Source organism: Colossoma macropomum, unplaced genomic scaffold, assembly GCF_904425465.1.
Source record: "Colossoma macropomum unplaced genomic scaffold, Colossoma_macropomum, whole genome shotgun sequence".
In the NCBI taxonomy this organism is placed as follows: Eukaryota; Metazoa; Chordata; class Actinopteri; order Characiformes; family Serrasalmidae; genus Colossoma; species Colossoma macropomum.
The window spans coordinates 7,909,128-7,931,104 of NW_023494788.1; the positions used below are offsets into that span (position 1 = coordinate 7,909,128).

Below are 21,977 nucleotides of genomic sequence, written 5' to 3' on the forward strand. Positions count from 1 at the left end.
GTGTTTTCTGTCCCTTCCTCCTTTCATTTCCTCCTCTCTGTCTTTCTCTCGGCTCGCTCTCTCCCTCCCTCGCTCCTGACCTTTATTTGGGTTGCCTGAGGTCGAGCTGTGTATGTCTCTTTGAATGTGTCTGTGTCCATCAGGTCAAGCATAACTGTCACATCCCATACAGACACGCACGCACGAGATGGCACACAGCGCAATTATTCACTCATTTGATTAATATCAGTTTAGCTGTGTGATGGACAGAAGTGACAAAAACTGCTGAAAAAAAAACTCCCACATGACCATGTCGCATGTTATGAAAATGAAAATGGCTACAAGCTGTTGTGTTAAGAAACTGTTGAACGAACAATACACATTAACAGTAATTCCACCGATTTTATGACATTACTGCATGATTCAGTCATTCATGTCATTAAGAGTGGTTTGATGTGAAGACTTTCTGAATCAGATTTCTTTACAGTGGTGGTCATAGGAACCAGGGGTCATAATGTCTACATGTAGCCATTTTATTTATAATAAAATTATATCCAAAACCACGAGTGAACCCACACATGACTTCTGAGTGTTATATGTAAAATTGATAATAATAAAATAGTGGAAAATCTGAAAATTATCTGTTTTTTTGGGGGGGGGGACTATTTTGCCTAACAACACCCTACCTCTCTGCCACAAAGGCAGCATATTCATAACCTTTTCATGTAATAACTTTCTTTGAGGGAGCTTTTAGAGGCATTAAACACTTCAGACGTCTGGTTCCCATCACCACCACTGTGAACAGTTTGACTCCCATCAAACCACTCTGAAGACTTCGTTTACATTTGAATGATTTAATTATGAATGTTAAAGCTGAAACTGACCTTTCAGTGGGTCAGTGGGATACTCGCTCATTAAGCATTCCCATGATCCTGGATTAATTCTGACTCGGTTAGTTTCTCTAGAACAAAACATTTCATATCAAAACACTCTGATTGACTTTGTTTACATTTGAATGATTTAATTATGAATGTTAAAGTTGAAACTGACCTTCCAGTGGTCAGTGGGATACTTGCTTATTAGGTATTCCTATTCCCATAATCATGGATTAATTCTGACTCCGTAAGTTTCTCTAAAACAGAAATTTCACATTAAACCACTCTGAATGCCTTTGTTTACATCTTAACCATTTATTTATGCTGAAATGCTTAAAAAGCTGTAGAATTTTTCTTTAACTGGGTGTCTAAATCTCTGACCTTGCAGTGCTTCATTTTGATTAATATTCTTTAGGAAATTATTTTATTTCTTACATTTTATGTTGGACAAAAAATAATCACATACTTTATTGAATATGTTTGTAGTTGATTTTAACATTCCAAAATCTAGACAGTGAATTTCCACCTTTAGATTGATGCATGTTTACACCTCTAACATTAGCCTAACAGAAGAGCCCAGAACTGATGTTAATGTCTGTGTTACACAGGTTATGCAGGTGGTCCGAGAGCAGATCACCAGGACCCTGTCCAGTAAGCCCACCTCACTGGAGCTCTTTAAGAACAAGGTGAATGCTCTGAACTACAGTGAGATCCTGAAGCTGCGGCAGACTGAGAGACTGCATCAGGAGGAGACTCTGGCCCCGCCTGTGCTGTGAGTGACAAACATCACCAAATCAATAATTTAAGAGATAATGATTTTTGAGTTATTACAGTGGAAGCTGTTGTGCTGTAAACATTTTGCTGTTCCTGGCTGTTGGGGAGCAAATCACTGCAGCTGTGTGTCTGTATGTGTGTGTGTTTGTGTGTGTCTGTGTGTAGTGAGCTGAAAGAGCGTCTGAAGCCAGAGTTGTTGGAGCTGATCAGGCAGCAGAGGCTGAACCGGCTGTGTCATGGCACGCTGTTCCGCAAGATCAGCAGCCGTCGGAGACAAGGTGAGGTACTTCCTACGCTCAGAGTAGCAGTGCTGGTTTAGGATCAGCGCCTCGACCTTGAGCTAATGTTGGTTGTTGCTGGTAACTGTACACATTTGAGTCTGTCATGTAAAAGAAGATTAAGAACATTTTAGTTTGGGTGAAATTATACATTGGCTATTTCAGATAAGCTTTGGTACTGCCGGCTCTCTCCAAATCACAAAGTCCTGCACTATGGGGATGTGGAGGAGGAGACGGAGACGCCCTCCATTGAGACTCTGCAGGAGAAGAGTAAGCGCAATCACACTCTGTTCGAGCTGGATTTAAGGATGGATTTACTGGATTCCAGTATGAATCTGCAATGTGCATAGTGTTAAAGTCTGACTGTAATAATTGTGGAATGGTTTTAATCCAGTATAAATCTACAGTGTGTGTGTGTGTGTGTGTGGTGTTTACAGTCTTACTGTAGTAATTGTGGTGTGATTTTAATCCAGTATGAATCTGCAAGGTGTGTACTTTTTACAGTCTGACAGTAATAATTGTAAATCCAGTATGAAACTTCAGTGTGTACTTTTTGCAGTCTTACTTTAATAATTGTTGAGTGATTTTAATCCCATATAAATCTGTAGCACCTGTAGGGACTCGATCTAAGGGTCTTACCTAATGGCGTAGTAATGGCAGCAGAATGTTCACTTGTGACTGAATGTGTGAATACTTGGTTCAAAGGCCAGTTCTTTAAGCAAAAGACTACAGCTAACCTATCTGTAGTCCTGTGCTGTGTGGAAGGACAGATAGATGTAAGAGCTATTACTCTTTAGTTGAGATGTCTTGTGTCTTCCCACAGTCCCTGTGGCAGATATCAAAGCGCTGCTGATTGGAAAGGACTGTCCACACATGAAAGAAAACAAAGGCAAACAAACCAAGGTTAGTCCCTGTTTTCTCCCTATTTTTTTCTTTCAGCAGCATTTAAACACACAGTTTTAAAGGTGACAGACCAGAGCAGGCTTTTGCTTTGTTAAACAACACAGATCTACTATCCTTCGTCAATCTGTGTTTTTATCAAACAGCTTGAGACCTGCCTTAGCCAACTAACTCCGCTGTAGGAAAAACAAATGCTTAAATTTGAAAAACAGAAATCTGGCTTTCACAACTACTCCAGAGAGTGAAAACAACTCGTAACATAAGCACTCAGCGCCCCCAAATTACGCTGCTGATGTTTTTGTTCTGCAGGAGATGCTGGACCTGGCATTCAGCATTACGTATGATGTTGAGGAGTACAGCTTGAATTTCATCGCCTCTTCCAGAACAGATGTAAGTGAGACTCCATCATTCCATTAGTCCATTATTCAGCACTGCCTTATGACAGTGCTCAGATGGTGTCTATGATAAAGTGCGTAGTGTGCGCTAAAGGGGGGAAAGGGAAAAATATTTCATCATTATCATCATCATTTTTATTTATGTAGTGTTTTTTTTCCAATACTCAAGGACAAATATATTCATATTTATTATGCTGAAATACCCTGATGGTCAATAAATAAAGTATTATTAATACATGATGTAATGATAATAAGACTTGCCTTATTATCATTATCAGAATTGCCACTGAGCTGTGAGTGTGGTTCCTACATGTGGTTTAATCTAAAACATTTTCAGCGTCAGTGATGAAATAAAAACAGCACCACCCTACAGATGATCAGGACAGCATATGTCTAAAGACAGTGGGTGTGTTTACAAAGATTTTTGCCAATCTGATTGAATACATTCCGATTCACATTCCGATTTAGACTGAGGTGTTTATATGCTCATTCTGCTCAACAGTCTGATGGAAAATCTCTGTTTACATGCTCACTACAAGTAGTCAGATCCAAATGACGCGCATGCGTAGAGTACCACTTAGTGTAGACATTACCATGATGGCAAGCATTATGCGAGGTCCAGTCAGAGTGAGACGAGTTTCCTGCTAGCACGTTTATGTTTTTAATTGCTTTAAAATAATGGCAGAAAAATGTACTTCAACTGAAATTAAGGAAGCAGTGAGAGGAAGACGTCATGTTCTGAGACACATAAGACTAAATTACTGCTACTGACATTCCCACTGCAGGTTTGCTCTGAGGAGTTTTGTCCGAGCTGATGCCTCACTTGACTGAGAAAGTAGCACATAGAGACCTTTTGTGATGGGTTGAGAGACATGACAAGCATTATTTTGCAAATAGTCAATTCTTCCACCTCATTAACAGTAGGCTGTGGTTGCCTAGCAACATGATGGTTAAAGATTATTCCATGAACAGCACAGTGGTTTTAGTAAATTGCATGTTTTGTTAATTTTCTAAGTAAATAGGTTAAAACATCTTCTACAGAGAAAACACTATTAATTGATTAATTATCACATTATTTTTGTGCCTGATTTCTGTGTATTTGCCTAGTGTATGCTTATTTTTCCCCAATATGTAAAATTCAGAAAATAAATAGTAATTCTGCATTAATGTGTGCAGAAGTGTGTTCTCTGTAGAGGATGTGTGAGGACTTGTTTTCACTTAGAAAATCTGTAAACACACATCATTTGGACAGGGACAGAATTTTTTGTGTAAGACTCTAGTACTAGAGTACTAGATATAGTACTATAGTTCTCTCTTTCTCTCTCTCTCTCTCTCTCTCTCTCTCTGTCTCTCTCTCTCTCTCTCTCTCTCAGTTCTGCTTGTGGACGGATGGGCTGAATGTTTTGCTGGGCAAAGAGATGAGCAGCGAGGCGATGCGCAGCGAACTGGAAATCCTGCTCTCCATGGAGATTAAGCTCCGCCTCCTGGACCTGGAGAACGTCCCTATCCCTGACGCGGCCCCGCCCATCCCCAAACCCCCCAGCAACTTCAACTTCTGCTACGACTTCAGCCAGGCGGAGCAGTAACTTTGGGCACTGACCATGTTTCAGCCCTTCTGAAGTGAGTGGACACCTCGTTAGCACAGACGGACGTGCTGGTAGCAGACACACTACGGCCTTAAGATCAGGAGATTTGTGAAAAAAGCAGGCCGTGAGTAAGAGAGGCCGTGTTTCACTGCAGTTTGGTATGACGTTTTGCAGCATTGTGCCCTAAAACACGCAAATCACTAAATCCTCACCGAAACTTTTTCCAGAGAGTGACACACCCCATTGTGGTGATGTGGCTGCCTTTCTTGAAGCTGAATGTAAAGGTGTTATTTTTTGAGAATCGGTAGGTTTCTATCATTAAGGTCTGGCAGAGCACATCTACACTTTTGAAATCACCTTTTCTACATGGTACTTACTGTTCCTAGTTTGGCTCCACATTGATCTTTCTTTGCTGTTGTCTTCTTTACCTATTTATCCTTAAATGAAACTGGCACGCTTTATGGTACTCTACATGGGAGTCTTCTAAGAATAATGAATAAGATGGAAGTAAATATGCAGTGTTTTACATCGATGAGCGAAGGCTTGTAGTGTTGACTTCTACTGAATACAGCAGTTAGATTCACTCTTAATGAATGCTGCCTTAATGAATACTAGGAACCTCACTGAAAATTCCTTACTGTTATGACAAAATAAAAAACCTTGTAGTCATGTGACTAGCAGTGAGCCAATCATATAAGACTGATAACAATATGACAGTATTGCTTGTGCTGTCTTAAGCAAGTCTGAGCAACTACTGGAGAGGAATAAGAGTGAATCTACCAGCTGTATGTAACATCTGGGATCAATTTCAAGGGGCATTTTTCTTGTTTACTTCAAAATGGTAGATTAACTAAAAGATTGGCACATAAGAATTAGCTAATTATGCGGTACCTGGATTCGCCTGAACCTAGATAATAATTCAGCTTCATTCATCACTTAAAGAACACAAGACACAGGATTTCCTTTAAGTATGTTTGAATATTGATTTTTGAACAATTTGAATTAATAATAGACCTCATACATCTTTCCAGAAAGTTATGCCATTATATCAGTTTCTGTGTTTATTTTTTATTTTATATTTAAAATTAAAAAGAGAAGCAATAATCATCTTTCATACAACATTGATCATTGTAAACCTTAATGCTGATTTAAAAGCATGGGGTTAAACACTAATAGCAATAGTGATTTGTGGCATTACTGGTAATATCGGCAAGATATACTGTGGTCTCTTGGTATAATTGGTACATATACATCAGACAGCTGCAAATACAGTTACTGTGCTGTTCTATAAGATTCCCTCACTAAGGCCAGAAACATCCTCAATGCAAATATGCAAATGACAGTGCTCAGCCAAGGCTCTGCAAACACAGGGCCTTTCTGTGCAAACTCACTGTGCATTGTTATGGTACTGTGGCAGTTAAAACTCTCAGCACTCAAGGGGACGATAGAGGACAAAGAAGAATGGGATCTACTGTCATGCCAACATCTACAACTGCTAAACATATGAACAGTAAAAGAGTGTTGGGTGCTTTACCTGTTTAATCATAATGAAGAGGTGATGATGTAATATAAATATGTTTATGCCAGCAAACAATTTTTGCAAGAGACTCATCCAGCTGTTCGTCTGCTATGACAGTTAACCAGGTTGAAGCACATTGGCGGTACAGACAGCTTGGTCAGTCTTGCTGTCGTTACAGCACGCTTTGCTTCAACACTCAGTATTCAGCTTGTGCTGCATTATAAATTGCATTTTTTAATGCAACAACCCACAAAACTGTCCGTGGAGCACGACACGTCTGCATTTGTGTTCTTGCGTGAAGTATGTTTCTGGCCAAAAAACTCAACTTGCTCAAGAAATGGTTTGGCAATAAATCAAGCTTATGCACTTTTCCACTTTACCCAGATGTAGCTGATCAGCCAAAAGACGTTCAGTGTCCAAATTCTGCTTGTTAATTTAGCATTAGAGCTATGAGGCTAATGTTGCTAACAAACACTTGAAGTCAATAGTCACCCAAATCTTTTCTGTGAACGCATCACCAAAACTTCCCTCAATTCACTCAAACCTCATCCAGGTCGTCATTAAGGTCCTGCAGGCTTGACGATATGGTTTAGGATACAGTATGACTTACTGTGAACTATAAAAAGGACAAAACTTCACCTTCGGGCAGCCATTGTAGTCAACAGACACAACCTTGAAGGCTTCATTTTGTACATTTTTGAGGTCCACTTAAGACATTTTTGTGGGTTTACATACTCATGAATTAGGTTATTCATTTTTATATGACTATATTCTAATCACTTAATATGAGACCGGCCGATTCTTTTACTGTGCCTTTAAGACTGATATATGTAAATGAGCTGATATATGTTCTTATTGGCCACCCTGTTTTGTGTCTCATTAAAAAAGTAGTCCTGGGTGAAACACTTTTTATAATTTCAGTGTGAATAAGAATGGGCGGGGCTCTGCTGCTGTAGGATAAATTTATGGACATATATAGAGTTGGACTTTATCACATCAGAGGAACACTGAATTCAAAACAATCTGTTTTTGCAGTTTAGTCACCATATATAGGCTGTATGTAGTGGGAAAATAATGGTAGGTTTTGAAACTAACATTGTGTTCATACTACATCAGACTACATCTTTGCTTTATGCTGCATGTTTATTATCAATAAAGAGAGAGAAGTTTGATGTTCTATGATATGGACCCTTTACTGAAGACCTGAATGTGGTTTGAGAGGAGTTTTGGGGGTTTATGGAATTTATTTGGGTGACTATTGACTTCTAGGGTTTATTAGCCACATTAGCCTAGTAGCTCCAACATTAAACTAAAGAAGCAAAATGTCTCGGCTCATCGACTACAATTGGGTAAGTGTAAATTATGTAAATCTGATTTTTCACCTCGCTGTTCCTTTAGGACAGGTACATACAGTAGCCTTGTTGTGGCTGGTATCACTTTTGTGTCCTTTTACCTGGAAATCATTGTAAAGTGTTATAAGAAATCTGATTCTACGAATTACTCCTGTCAAAGTGTAAGGCATTAATTTGCATTTTCAGCATTTCACTGCAGGTGGTTCCTTTTTCTTCAATTGCTTAAAGGGGAATATCACAGATTTTTCAAAATTCCTGCATAATTTAGTGGTTGAGATGTAAACAGTAATTCAAAGTGGTTTGATTAGAGATGTACATAGAGAAATGTACTGACTTAGATTTCTTTACAGTGGTGCTGATAGGAACCAGGAGTTGTGATGTCTACAACACCAATATAGCCACTTTATTTACTATGCAAAACCACCAGTGAACCTAAACATGTCTGTTGTAATGTTGATGGTGGTAAAATAGTGGTAAATCTGTTTTATTGGGGATTATTTTGTTTTAGAATGCCTTGCATGTCCTCTCCACCATAAGTGTATTGTTAAAAATATGTTTTAAGTTAAAATATATCGCATAACTAACAGAAAACAATGTCTCGGGCATCAGGCGGTGTACTTGCAGATATTTTATATAATATATTTCTGTAAGGGAGCTTTTAGAGGCAATAAACTCAGATGTTTGGTTCCTATCACCACCACTGTGAACAATTCTGACTCTGTAGGTTTATCTAGAGCAAAGCATTTCACACTAAACCACTCTGAATGACTTTGTTTTCAAATTGAATTATGCAGAAAATTTAAAAAATCAGTGGAATTCACCTTTAGACAGTTCTTTGTTAATGGTACAGTGTTTGGTTTAGAACGTGGCTCATGTGGCTGTATGTGTGCTGTGTTTATGCATTAATGACAACTATTTTATTTCTGACTATCTTTGAAAACGGTGTACTGTAAACATTCCTCTGTAGCTTTCACAGTTTTCTCCTGGCACTGACAGATCTAAAGGATCAAGGCTTTAATTCCAGATCACCTGTGGTTGTTTTTGTTGTAAATAGCTTCACAATAACTTACTGGTTTTCTGGGTTGATCTTGGCTCCATCACATGTAATATTATCAGAACAATACATTAGAGAGCTTTTGTTTTCATTTGTATGAAATTCTCAATCATTAAAATGTAACTTTCCTAAAAAAAAGCCTCCAATTACTCAATTATTTGTTTAAAAAGGATTTAAACAGGGAAACTCAGTGTAGACTGTAAATGTGTCTATTAAAATTCTGGGAGTTGTGGGATGAAGAGAACTGGCAGCCTTTGTAGTATCATGTGCTGTGCCTGGCTTACTTTTTCAAGTCAATTTCCTGTGTGACCATATGACTCTGTCCTTTTATCTTGTTTGCTCAAGGGTTATCTAGACTTACATAGCAACGGGTGCAACCTTTGAACAATAAAGTAGTGGAGGAGGCTACTTTCAGGCACTGTTCCTAAAGGGCTTTCATGCCACATTTGACCTACTTTACTGTAGCTGTTCTACTACAACATGCAAAACTAACTGTTGATGTATGTACAATAACTAGCCACTTTATTAGAACCCCAGTCTAATACTGGGTAGGTCCCACTTTGATCTCATAACAACCTGAATTCTTCATGGCATGGATTCACCAAAGTGCTGGAAACATTCCTAAAATATTCTGGTCCATGTTTAGATGATTGCATCCCACAGTCTCTGCAGATTTCTCAGCTGGGCATTCATGATTTAAATCTCTCCAGTCTCTCCAATCTACCCAGTGTTGCCAAATTGGGCGGATTTTAGGTTGGATTTGGCGGGTGGACAAAATTTGGGCTGGTTTTTCATTATTTTGGCCTTTTTTTTAAGAAAAGTATATATTTAATTAATAAACTGCATTACTTAATAATGCAGCTTAAATGTGAACAGGCCTAACTTCTCCCCACAATCAGCTGTCAAAACTTTCACAGACATAAGTTACTCCTGTTGAAAGGATGCCGCTTGCCCTGCCCATCTGTATCATTCACCATCTATAACAGCGGTCACCACACCGTAGTTTATTATTGATGTAACAGATGTGTGTTCATGTCTAACACAATATAGATTGTCTAGTTCACTCTGCATGACACAGTTTTGCTATAGTAGGAAACTGGACTGGCCCAGGATCTGTTCAGCAGAGCCTATAAAGGTAAAAAAAGTTTTAATAATGTGCTTGAGGAATAGTTGTGCTTTCAGTATTATTTCTATTCATTTGCCTTCCTGATTGCACGGGATAATGTGTCTCATTATAGCACAGTAAAAAAATTTTTGTATGAGCTCTGCAAATTATAGAAATAACACATATATATCAAGTAATGTAATTTCGTTTCTTAGATGTTTGACAAGGATACTAAAATGTAAGTAAAAAGATTTTAGTTATTCAATTTTTGTTTCTTTGTTAAAATGGTTAAAATGACCTTAGGCTGTTTCGGATGTTGTGCATTTTGGCGGGTTTTGAACATTTTTTTTTCAGCTGGAAACTATAGAAGCATCAGACATAGAATCTGGCAACACTGGTTCTAGGACGTTTCAAAGGTGCTCTATTGGATTCAGATCTGGTGACCACTAAAGTACACTGAACTCATAATCATGTTCATGGAACAGGTTTGATATCACTTGTGACATGGAAGCACCCATTATAAGATGGGTAAACTGTACAATAATAATTTGTGATGAAAGTTATAATGCAATAATTTGCAGAAAATGCCATATTTACATTTGTTCCCGGTATCAACATAACATGGAATGTGATTGGGAGTGTTCAAACTCTGGATCAAAAAACTCTGTTGAAAAAGCTCCAAAGACTAGTAAGCTGGGAAAGACTCATCTATATATAAACTTTTACTTCATTACTTTCATACCACTGCTTTTCAGCGAATGAACAATAACATAAAATCACTAAAATACAATCATTTCCACCATGTAATTTATTAATATAATTATTACATTCTCTATAGTTCTACACAAGAGGTATGCAAATCACAGCCCTCAAAGTTTGGGGTACAATAGTATTTCTACTCTCACTCTATCTAGCAGTCACATGATCTAGCAGTTGCATTACCTATTCAATTAACTGGACTTGGATTTGAGATTAAACTCCCATTTTATACTGTCCACTTTTTTAAAAAGTCTATAAATACATTATTTAGTATTTGAATACAGTGTACACAGATGAAAGGGTTGGGATCACCCTTTTGTGCACTTGTCAGTAGACTGAAATGTACGTCAGCGTGATGAATCATCACAGCATCATATGCTTCTGAATAAATTGCATAAAGTGCATAACACAATATTTCTGCTTTAAAGCAGAGTTTGAAATCTTACCGGTGTTATAATAATATATAATTTTACTCCACTAGAGTGTAGAAATATGAATTAAAGTGTAAGAATCAAGTCTGCACCGCCCACGAAGCGATACTGGACTTTTTCCAGGAAGGGCAGCCGTGACTGGACAAAGTCCACCTTTGTCACTGTAATGTCTTTGCACATGGAGATGTCCAGCGTCCTCAGCCTCTTACAGTACCGGCCTATGAGGGTCAGGGATCTGTCGGAACAGAGGGATGATGGTGAATCTGCACAAAAAAGGCTTAATCTTGATTGTAGCTGTTGACATCACAATGAAATCAGTCCTGTAGCTAGTAGTGTAGGCTAAATGTTTATCTTAACAGCATGTCCTTTCACATGCATACAAAATAAAAATAATTTAGAATTAATAAAATGCTCTAAATTTATGTATTTTGATAAACTGCTGTGTGAGCTACAATTTCTCATTAGGTTGAATGGGATTTTTGCCTCTAAAGTTGTTGTAAAGCTTGCAAGCTTGTTGTAAAGTACTTCTGCAAAGTTTGCCCATCTCCAGAACAGTAGCTACAAAAGAACGCAGTTACAGTCATATGCAAAAATTTGGGCACCCTGGTCAAATTACGTCATGTTGATTGAAGTGAAAACAAGTTAATACATCTTCAACAGAGAACACACTTCTGCACATTTTAATGAACACTTTACTGAACTTCACTGTTCATTTGCTAAATATAACACAAAAAAGAAAACTGTGTGCTGTGCAAAAGTTAATACTTTGTTTTTATTATAATTTTTTTTTTTTATTCTTTTCTATTGAGCCCTAAAATTCGCAGTGTGTTGAGCTTATTCACTGTAGAGGATGCGTTAACCTATTTTCACTTAGAAAAACAACAAAACGTGTAATTTGACTGGGGGTGCTCAAACTTTTGCACATAACTATATGCAGAGTGTGGTTAAGTGAGTTTGCTGATGAGCTGGATCAGGTGGTGAAACCGGGGGAAACTTTGCCTGAGCTTTACGGTGTGGTATATTAGCTCACCTGTCTGTGATTGAGTCACAGCAGGCCAGGTGCAGGTGCTGTAGTCGGTGCAGGTGGGGCAGAGCGCGGGCCATGCCCTCATCAGTCAGCTGAGAGCAGTGGCTCAGTACCAGGCTGGTCAGGCAGCGGCAGTGTTGAGCTACAGACACCAGGCTTTCATCACTGATCTCGGGCAGCATGGACAGAGAAAGCCGCTGCAGCGCTGGGAAACGCAACACCTTCAGGGGGAAGGCCTGGGTTAGTAATACTGTATTCACTCCACTGACACATTGGGATCTGAGTTATACCTGAATATTTTACAGTCACCAAAATTTCTAACATGAAGTCACTCTGCATTCATTTACAGTACTTGTTTATTCTGAAGTAGAATGGGATAGTGTGCCTGTAGATGCAGCAACCAAACACCAGTGTGCTCTGACATCCCAGCCACAAGTAACTGGCAGTCTGGCAAACTTCATTCAGTGCTTGAGGCTGAAGCCAAAAAAAGTGGATATTCTGGTTTTTGTGGCAAAAAAAAAAAACAGGCCTGGGGTCTCATTTATGAAACATTCATATGTATTTTAACAGTTTTTTTAATAAATCAATAATAGAATTTGGAATGAAATGCAAGTTTGTTTTATAAATGAGACAGCTATACTTAAATATATTTATGTAAATAATTTACATTGCTGTCACAACATTGGTCAGAAATATTGTAATTACTTATTTTTTTCCAAATTTTATAGCAACAAAATTTCCCTAAAAACTGTAACATCATTGTGAAAACTGAAACAAAGTGTTTTAAAGGAAAGTTTGGGTATCTTTTTTAAACTTTTTTTTTTTTTAATTCAGGGGGAAAAATCTAATCTTCATGTCCTGCAATGATTAGGGAGAACAACAGCATCACCATCTCCTTTCACTTACTTCAGACTTAGACATGCTTAAACACACAATACAGTACAACAGCCAGTAAATGAGTTTTTCATACTTCACCCTCAAACACTGTATATAATCTATTAGTATTCAATTTGCTCACTTTTTAATTTTGTGTACATAAACTCTTAACTCTTAAAACCAACCCGTTACAGCTGTGTTCTCCCAACAAAAGTTTCCCAAAGAACTCACATGTTCTCAGAACAATTGACTGACGACCCCAGAATCCAGACCTCAACATCATTGAATGTGTTTGGGATTCTTTGGATCATGAGAAGCAAAAATGCAGTCAACTTCTAAGACTGAACTTTGGAGGAAAAATGTCCCTGCACATTTCTTTGGAAATCTAAAAGCCTGAAAGTCTTCTGAAAGTAATGGAAGCTGTAATAAAAACAAAGTGTGAACACACTGAACACTGACGCATTTGATCACATATTTGTAATATTCTGTTTATGTAATTTTCTGTTTATGTAAATTTGTTTTCTCCTTTTTTCCTGATCCTGAAACTTAATGGCCATTTTGACTGGAAATGAACTATTGCACAGTACTGCACACACCGGCCACCAGACGATCCACCTACCTCTGTTATACTGGCATCTGTCAGTTTGGAGCAGCCAGAGAGGTCAAGCTCCTGTAGACCCTTGAGGGCAAGCAGCGAGGCCCCCTCCTGCTCCCTGAAGGCCCCCAGGTCTTTGTCTGTGACCAGCCGTGGCTTCTCTTGGAATGGCATGCGGGGGGGCTGGAAGAAGCCCATATTCCCAAATGTCCTGGTAAAGCTGGGGCCTTTTTTCTCCTGCAGGGTTTAAGCATTTGAAATAAACTACTGCTGCATTGTTAATGTTTTAAATAGCTCCCCATTTGACAGTAAGTACAGTGCACTACACGTATTGTCAGCTAATAGTTTCTGTTAAATTGGTCATTAATCAGGGATCAAAAGGAAAACTTGGTACCCCGTGTCCACATCTCACCATTTCCTTGCTCGGCTCGTAACCATTGGTGGGCTCCACCATGCCCAGCAGCCCCCAGTCTGTGATCTCCTTGCACCAGCCCAGCCTCAGCACCAACAGACCTGGCAGGTAGGAGGCAATGGCACGGACACTCAGGTCAGTGAGGTAGATGCATGAGGTCAGGTCCAGCTCTCGCAAACTACTGCCCAGCAGCTGAGCCAGAGAATACACAGCTGCATCCTGTCAGAGAGAGAAAACAAGGAGGTTAAATACCAGCGCTCTGATAGGAAGGTTCTGTCAGAGATACAGATACCAATTTTATATAGCTAAAAATTCCAATGACCATAATAAGCTGACCAGATTTTATAGTTAAATCCCAACAGTTTAATTCCAGTAGACTCCAACAGTATTAGTTAAACAGTGCTTTACTGACTGACGTGAGCGCCAGTTGTCTCTGTATTTTTGTCACAGCTCAGGTGTTACATTTCTTCCCAGAAGGCTTTTTTGTTGGCCTAGAAGTCTCTGCGAAGTCTCTCATTTTAGTATGAGATTTTGCTTTTTAATTTTTTTATTGGCTGTATTTTTACCAAAAAATCTGTAACCTTCACTTAAGCTCTAATGAATACATAAGAGTGGTAAAATGTAGAAAACTAAACACTTATTCTTGTCATGATGCTTGTGGAAAATAAGGTATTATAACAATACTTACAATGTTAGGGAGTCACTTAGTGAGGCAATGCCCCACCAACCAATCATCATGCCCCACTAAACCCACTCTCTCATTCTGTACATGCTTCTGTTGTGGCAAATGGCATGATCCGCCACAGGGCCCCTGTGGTTTTCAGATGCCCCACTTAAGATTCCGGTACTGGGCCTGAAGCCTGAAGCTAGTGTGGATGTAGTAAGTATGATCTCATTTGTACCCAGTCCGCTGTTTCACTTATTAGCAGTTTTACCATGAGATCTGCTGTCCTGCAAAATTAAGCTTCAAAACCAATTTTCAGAAGCATCTAAATACCTGAGCCTTTAGTGTTTGAATTGTTAACAATGTCCATCCCACAGCCAGCAACTCTAACAGGGTTAGCACTACCTTGACTGCTTACCCTGATGTAGGTGCAGTTCCTGAGGCTGAGGGATTCCAGCTGAGCTCGAGGCTGTGGAGAGGATAGCCCCTTCACCAGCTCAGCCCCTCCCACATGCAAACACTCTGACAGGTCCAGGCTGCTCAAACCGGGCAGCGCCATTAAATCTGCCAGACCTTTATCAGTCATCCTCCAGTCCTGAGAAAGTGAGAGGGCACGGAGTCCTTTTAGTTCAGTGGCCACGGCAAGCATGCTGCGGCTGGTCAGCTCGGTGCAGGCGCTCAGGTCCAGGCTCAGGAGGCCGGTCTGGTGCCTGCAGAGCAGCTCAATGGAGTAGTCAGTGAGCTCCTTGCAGCCTTGCAGGCTTAGTTCCTCCAGGCGGAGACGAGGGACCTGGGCTAGGGAGCGCAGCGACTCAGGGGTGATGCTGGTGCGGCTCAAGTCCAGGCTGCGCAGAGTGGACGCCTGCTCCTGGAGGAGGTGGTGGAGGTTCCGCAGGGATAGAATGGCAGAGGAACCCGGGCCCACCGCGCAGCCACGATAAGGGTCAAACTCAAAGGCGATGTGGCAGCCGGCCAGAGCCAGCCTGTGAAGCTTTGGCGTGCAGCCCGTCAGACGGTTGAAGGTGAGGTCAGAAAGGTAACGGAGGTCAGACAGGTCCAGGTCTTCCAGGTTCTTCAGTGCTGCACGTATCTATGATTGAGGTATAGTGTAGTTGAGATTTAAGTGATAAATGAGACCAGTTAGCATCTAAAAACATTAAAGCTATGTTGGCATCTAAAAACATTAAAGCTATGTTAGCATCTAAAAACATTAAAGCTATGTTAGCATAGCTAAAAACAGTAGTTGCAGCCACCTTGATGCCTGAATTTTGTCCGTACTTTTGTCCACGTTACACTCAGTACAATATCGATTAAGTCGGACCAAAAAAAGGTAAAATTTATCGTAATTTATCTGAAAGGTACATTTGACGTGCACAAAGTGAATGAACAAATATCACCTCCAAAACCAATCAGACGGTCAGAATAAAGTTAGTGGGTGCAACATTAGATGATGAGGATATATCATCTTAGAATGAGCATATATCATTTACATTCTTTGAGGTTTGCTAAAAGACACACAATGTCTTTTAGCAAACCTCAAAGAATGTAAAAGATTGTATGCGTTAATATTTATATTCAAACACAATTTTATCGTAAATGTGAACACTGCAATCCTGTTTAATCTGAGCTCTTAACAGTGTCATTAGCTAAGCTAAGAAAAGCTAATTTAACACTGTTCTGAAAGGTTAATAAACACTAGACATTGTATTAAAATGCATGTTATTAAATACAGTAGCCTAGATCAAGTTTACTTCCATCACCGTTCTCACTGCAGGTTTGTTCTGGGACATTTTGCCTGAGTTTTCATTCACTTGTCAGAGGAAGTAGTGCTTAGACACGGTTGCTAAGCAGTGATTGGTTGAGTGTTGTCAATTCTTCTTCATCTTCATCAGGTTTGCCAGTTTTGCAAACAGTCAATCACGGTCCACAAGCAGATTTTTATTTAAAACACAAGTTCTAAATTCATCTGGAATAAGAACCATAATTGGGCTGGTCAAGGCCTACAGGCTGCATGTTTGACACCCCAGTCATACAGTGTCAGAAACCATATAAGCAAGTCTCCTCAGCCCCTACTTCACTTTATTAGCAATTTTGAGTGAATTATCCCTGACAAATAATGCTAAAATAGCTCGGGCTATCTGTAAAATTTGGTTTCAAATGTCAAATGCTAACTATCTCCACTATTTAAATGCTTAAAGTATATGTTTTCCCATTAGCTTTGCAATTCAATCCTGTATTCCAAAATGAACAATGCCAATCCCACAACCAGCAGATCCAACCAAATCAACACCAGTGTCGTTACCCACCCTGATGCAGGTGTAGTTCATGAGACTAAGGGAAACTCTGCAGAGGGAAGACATTCACCCTTCACCATCTCCACCTCACCCACATGACAATTTAAGCAGGTCTATCTGAGATGACTCCACACAGCTTGAGGCAAATCTGTGATTTAGGCATTCAGTTGTCATGATTGTTGGGGTACAAGGTTCAGCCTACCAGTCATGACTCTGCTACTTCTAAATCAACATTAGCATTTTTGGGTGACCTTTGTCAATAATCACTTCGCTTGATCAGTTCTCCTAGGACTTGTGATGGAATTTACTGATGAAGGGATGTAAATCTCACCTGCTGCCGGTGCTCCTCACGGCTCAGGAAGGCTCCGGACATAAAGAGGCTGTCCAGCCCGTTGAGGTCCAGCTTGCGCAGGCCAGTCAGATGCGGCAACAAACCCAGAAGAGACGATTCGGTGATGCTGCTGCCAGGCAGAGCCAGGCTCTCCAGCCGAGGGCCGAGTTGAACCCCTACCTCCACCAGAACCTGCCTGGACAAGCTGGAAGCATCCAGGTGACTGATGATCAGACCACATCGGGCTCGCCGAGCAAGACCACGGATGAACCCCAAAGAAGATACAGAGGCGGGAAACTTGAAGATGACTTGTTTCTGAAAGAGAAGGGAGGAATAAGCGCAATAGGCATAATATACATAATCTACATTATTTTATGTACATCTTTCTCCTGATGTCTACACATGATGTTTGTGTGGGTTTATACACAAAAGCAGCCATAAATCTATATAATTTTTATATGGCCATTGTCCAGCCTCTCTTTATCCCTTAATATTAAACTGGGTATTTTTGTTTCTGTGCCTTTAAGACTGATATATGTAAATGACCTCTGCTCTGACTGGCCACCCTTATTCAAAAAGCAGTTTGGGCTGAAACACTCCTTATAACTTCTGCACTAAAATGCAGGGCTAAACTGCTGCAGGCTGAATAGGCAGATCTATGTAAATGTGATGGTTTTTGTGATATCAAATCGGGATGTTTCCACGTATGGACTGTATGGACTGGAGAATGAATGGGGTATTTTGAAACTTTGACAATGTTTATATACTACATCAAACTTGTTTTAAAAAAAGTGAGAAAAATGTGGTTGATAGGCGCTTTGTAACATACCTATAACTCAATCATGCTGCATTCTTTTCAATGTAGTTACTGATTAAAAAGCCTCAGTATGTGGACACGTAAGTTCAGGGGGTTAAAATGCAAATAACCTGGAACTGGTGATCTTGGCTTGCTTCATACCAGCTTCTGCAGACCAGAGAGGCTTCTTTTCGGTCTGATGCATGAAGAAAGCTTAGAATATGGGAAATTATCTGCAAAGAGAGGAACAAAACCACAGGACTACTAATGCTGCACAACTTCACCCTTCACCCACTCCAGAACAGTCAGACGAGCAGATGAAATCAATTTTGATTACAGAGTTTCTATTCCAAAAGTAAGATCCATATTTTGCTTGGAAAACAGCACAAGTACAAAAGGACAGCATATTTACTGAACCCCAGGGTTGATCATTTCTGTCAGCCCATACAGAAATCTGACATATGGTAATATATGGGTTTTTAATATAAGATATATATTATCATATTTGAATGTTTCCTTATATCCAACTCATTTTTGTTGCATATGAACATGCATGTGACATATATGCCAACTTATTTGAAATTGGCCATTCTCAAATATGGTACATACATTACACACATATACACTTACTATATAGGTGCACTTTGTAGTTCTGCAATTACAGACTGTAGTCCATCTGTTTCTCTGCATACTTTGTTAGCCCCCTTTACCCTGTTCTTCAGTGGTCAGGAACCCCATGGACTGAGGTGTGTTAGTGTGTGTTGCGTTTGTACAAGTGGATCAGACACAGCAGTGCTGCTGGAGTTTTTAAACACCTCAGTGTCACTGCTGGACTGAGAACAGTCCACCAACCAAAAACATCCAGCCAACAGCGTCCTGTGACCACTGATAAAGGACTAGAGGATGACCCACACAAACTGCGCAGCAGCAGATGAGCTACCGTCTCTGACTTCTACAAGTGGACTGACAAGTAGGAGCGTCTAATAGAGTGGACAGTGAGTGGACACAGTGTTTAAAAACTCCAGCAGCACTGCTGTGTCTGATCCACTCAGCGCAACACAGACTAACACACCACCACCATGTCAGTGTTACTGCAGTGCTGAGAATGATCCACCACCCAAACAGTACCTGCTCTGTCAGGGTCAATGGGGGTCCTGACCACTGAAGAACAGGGTAAAAGGGGGCTAACAAAGTACGCAGAGAAACAGATGAGATACAGAGAGATACAGACTACAGTCTGTAATTGTAGAACTACAAAGTGCAACTATATAGTAAGAGGAGCTGATAAAATGGACAATGAGTGTAGAAACAAGGAGGTGGTCATAATGTTATGCCTGATCAGTGTATATCAACATATTCAAACATACATGTGTAATATACTTAGCATTATATGACAAAATATATATATATATATATATATATATATATATATATAAAAAAAGGGCGGCACGGTGGCGCAGTGGGTAGCGCTGTCACCTCACAGCAAGAATGGCCTGGGTTCACTTCTTGGCCGGGCGACCAGGGTCATTTCTGTGCAGAGTTTGCCTGTTCTCCCCGTGTCTGCGTGGGTTTCCTCCGGGTACTCCGGTTTCCTCCCACAGTCCAAAGACATGCAGTCAGGCCGATTGGACGTGCTAAAATTGCCCCTAGGTGTGAGTGTGTGTGTGACTGTGTATGTCTGTCTGTCTGCCCTGCGATGGACTGCCGACCTGTCCAGGGTGTATCCTGCCTTCCGCCCAATGACAGCTGGGATAGGCTCCAGCACCCCACCGCGACCCAGTAGGATAAGTGGTTTAGATGATGTATGTATGTATATATATATATATATATACACACATTATGTGTGTGTGTCTGTGTTTGTGTGTATGATCCATATATTATGCATATATGCAAGTGTCAAATAGTGGAATATATGTGCACGTCATATATGTACAAACATTTTGAAATACATGCCTCATCTTTTATGATATTTGTGCATATAGGCCATATTTACGAATTGGAGCAGGTCGGCTTCAGCTTATTAAAATGCAGGGGCCAGATATGTTTGACTGGACTCACCTCAAGTGGCAGATCTGGAGTTTCCATGACTAATCAGTCAGTACTGAAGTCCCCTGAAGTGAGAGAAGCTTTCATGGTGTCCTCCTGACTCACACCTGAAATCAGTCTGATTTCAATTGAGATGAACATTATTTAACTTCATTTTTTTTTAAGTGAAAAGCAACACTCTTCTCTTGTCTCCTGTCATTAGGATAGTGGCTCTGTACACTGGCAGCCAAATTCCAGCAATAATAAGCTGCATGTGAAACATCATTTCAGAAAACTGTGGGTTTTAGTACAGTACAAAATGAATTCATGCCTGTAAGTCCCCATGAATTACTGTACGACCCCTCTGTACGCGATTCCCACCACAATAACAATGCACAATTCACAAAAACCCAACACAAACCTGCTTCCGTGACCAGTTCGTTCCCATAATCACTTCATTTTAGTGCTTCAGGCGAGGAAGGAGGTAAACAGCGTATGAAACCCACTGATGAATGAGCACGAAAGCTAAAAATTAGAGGAGCTACCGGGAAGGATCACTTGATAAGTTATCACATGAAAGCTCGAAATGTACGCTGGGTAATGTAGTTTTTCCGTAAAGAGCGTTGATGCTGTTTCTCTCCGGCAGATGGCGCAGTTTCTGCGAGTGTGTCAAATAGCAAGGAACTACAGAGTGACCACACGCTCAGCTCCATCTACTCCGTCTGTACTGCTGTGTGAGTAGCTGACACTGAGCTTTCTCTTTTTATTTTAGACCAAAAAAGCAATTTAAAAGAGGAGAATAGAGCCTAACCAACTTAAGCTCCTATGCTGATAGATGCAGGATGTACTAAGAAGCTCCACTTCAGTGCTGTCAGTAAATCTGTAAGTACTTAAGTGTTTTTTGACCACCTTAAGTGTTGTTTTTAGCCACCCGGCTGAAAAGGGATCATTAGAAACCGTGAGGATTAAAACCTAATGGTTTTGCTTTCTAATGGGAATTGAGTTTTTAGTAGAGACACTAGTTTCCTGTAGAATATCTTTATATCTCATTAGGAAACCATCAAATAAATTTAGAATCGGCCTCTGGTCACCTGTAAAACCATTGGGAACCTTTATATTTCCTGCTGAAAAAAACAAGTGTTTAGGTTGGTTCCTGATGGTTTTGTAATGTGTTTTAGCTTTTTTAATGGGTTGATATCACAGTATAAAGGATCCACTAATGGCTGATTCTAAATGCATCTGATGGTTTCCGCAGCTGTTGTCTATGTACACACACACACACACACACACACACACACACACACACACACACACATATATGTATGTATATATTAGGGTCTGGGTTTGGTTCCCCTAGGCCTGCGATGGACTGGTGACCTGTCCAGGGTGTATGTGTGTGTATATATATATATATATATATATATATATATATATATATATATATATACATGTATGAACACTGTCGCCTCTCAAAACAGCTTTAAGTTTTTCGTGGCACAGATTGGAAACATTCCTTTGAGATTCTGGTCCATGTTGACATGATGTGTCTTGATTTTTCTGGTGCATTTTCATGCTGTGAATCACTTGTTCTACCACATCCCAAAGATGTCAGATCTGGTGACTGGACCACTGAAGAACACTGAAATCATTGTCATGTTCATAAAACCAGCTTGAGACAACTTCTGCTTTGTGACCTGGTGCATTATCATGCTGGAAGTAGCCAATAGAAGATGGTAAATTGTGGCTGTAGCGTTCAAGCATTGATTGATGGGTATTAACAGGCCCAAAGTGTGCCAAGAAAACATCCCCCACACCGTTACACCACCACCTGCTGCTGTTATGCTTGTTTTTAGAAAGGTGTGTTTACTTCTACTTGAGCCATATAGTGTCACAGAAGCAACAGTACCTTTCCCTATGAGTATCTGTGTGAGTGTTTAGGCTACACATCTG

At 40.1% G+C, this 21,977-nt stretch overlaps 2 protein-coding genes across 4 annotated transcripts in view; one reads left to right on the forward strand and one right to left on the reverse strand.

Annotated features, from left to right (window-relative positions):
- elmo3 (engulfment and cell motility 3) overlaps positions 1–8,966 on the forward strand; it is a 41,613-nt gene extending 32,647 nt beyond the window's left edge. The window contains exons 16-21 of one of the 2 annotated variants that reach the window (XM_036568222.1): positions 1,463–1,626; positions 1,794–1,906; positions 2,072–2,176; positions 2,730–2,809; positions 3,116–3,196; positions 4,575–8,956. In XM_036568222.1, coding sequence (XP_036424115.1) covers positions 1,463–1,626; positions 1,794–1,906; positions 2,072–2,176; positions 2,730–2,809; positions 3,116–3,196; positions 4,575–4,787 — 756 coding nt within the window. In that variant the 3' untranslated portion in view covers positions 4,788–8,956. Of the gene's footprint in view, positions 1–1,462; positions 1,627–1,793; positions 1,907–2,071; positions 2,177–2,729; positions 2,810–3,115; positions 3,197–4,574 lie in introns of both variants that reach the window. The other variant, XM_036568223.1, reaches the window with a different exon arrangement.
- A 1,555-nt stretch (positions 8,967–10,521) lies between these two features.
- lrrc29 (leucine rich repeat containing 29) lies at positions 10,522–20,677 on the reverse strand. Of its 2 annotated transcripts, none has more exons than XM_036568225.1 (9): positions 20,449–20,677; positions 20,061–20,155; positions 18,134–18,235; positions 17,207–17,521; positions 15,000–15,671; positions 13,918–14,136; positions 13,530–13,742; positions 12,038–12,255; positions 10,522–11,242 (listed from the first exon to the last, which is right to left on the reverse strand). In XM_036568225.1, exons 2-9 carry the CDS (start codon positions 20,085–20,087, stop codon positions 11,074–11,076), a joined length of 1,935 nt encoding a protein of 644 aa, XP_036424118.1. In that variant the 5' UTR covers positions 20,088–20,155; positions 20,449–20,677; the 3' UTR covers positions 10,522–11,073. The 2 variants fall into 2 exon arrangements, with proteins under 2 accessions (XP_036424118.1, XP_036424117.1); XM_036568224.1 differs by having other exon boundaries at positions 20,061–20,166; positions 20,449–20,632.
- Positions 20,678–21,977: the final 1,300 nt, after the last annotated feature.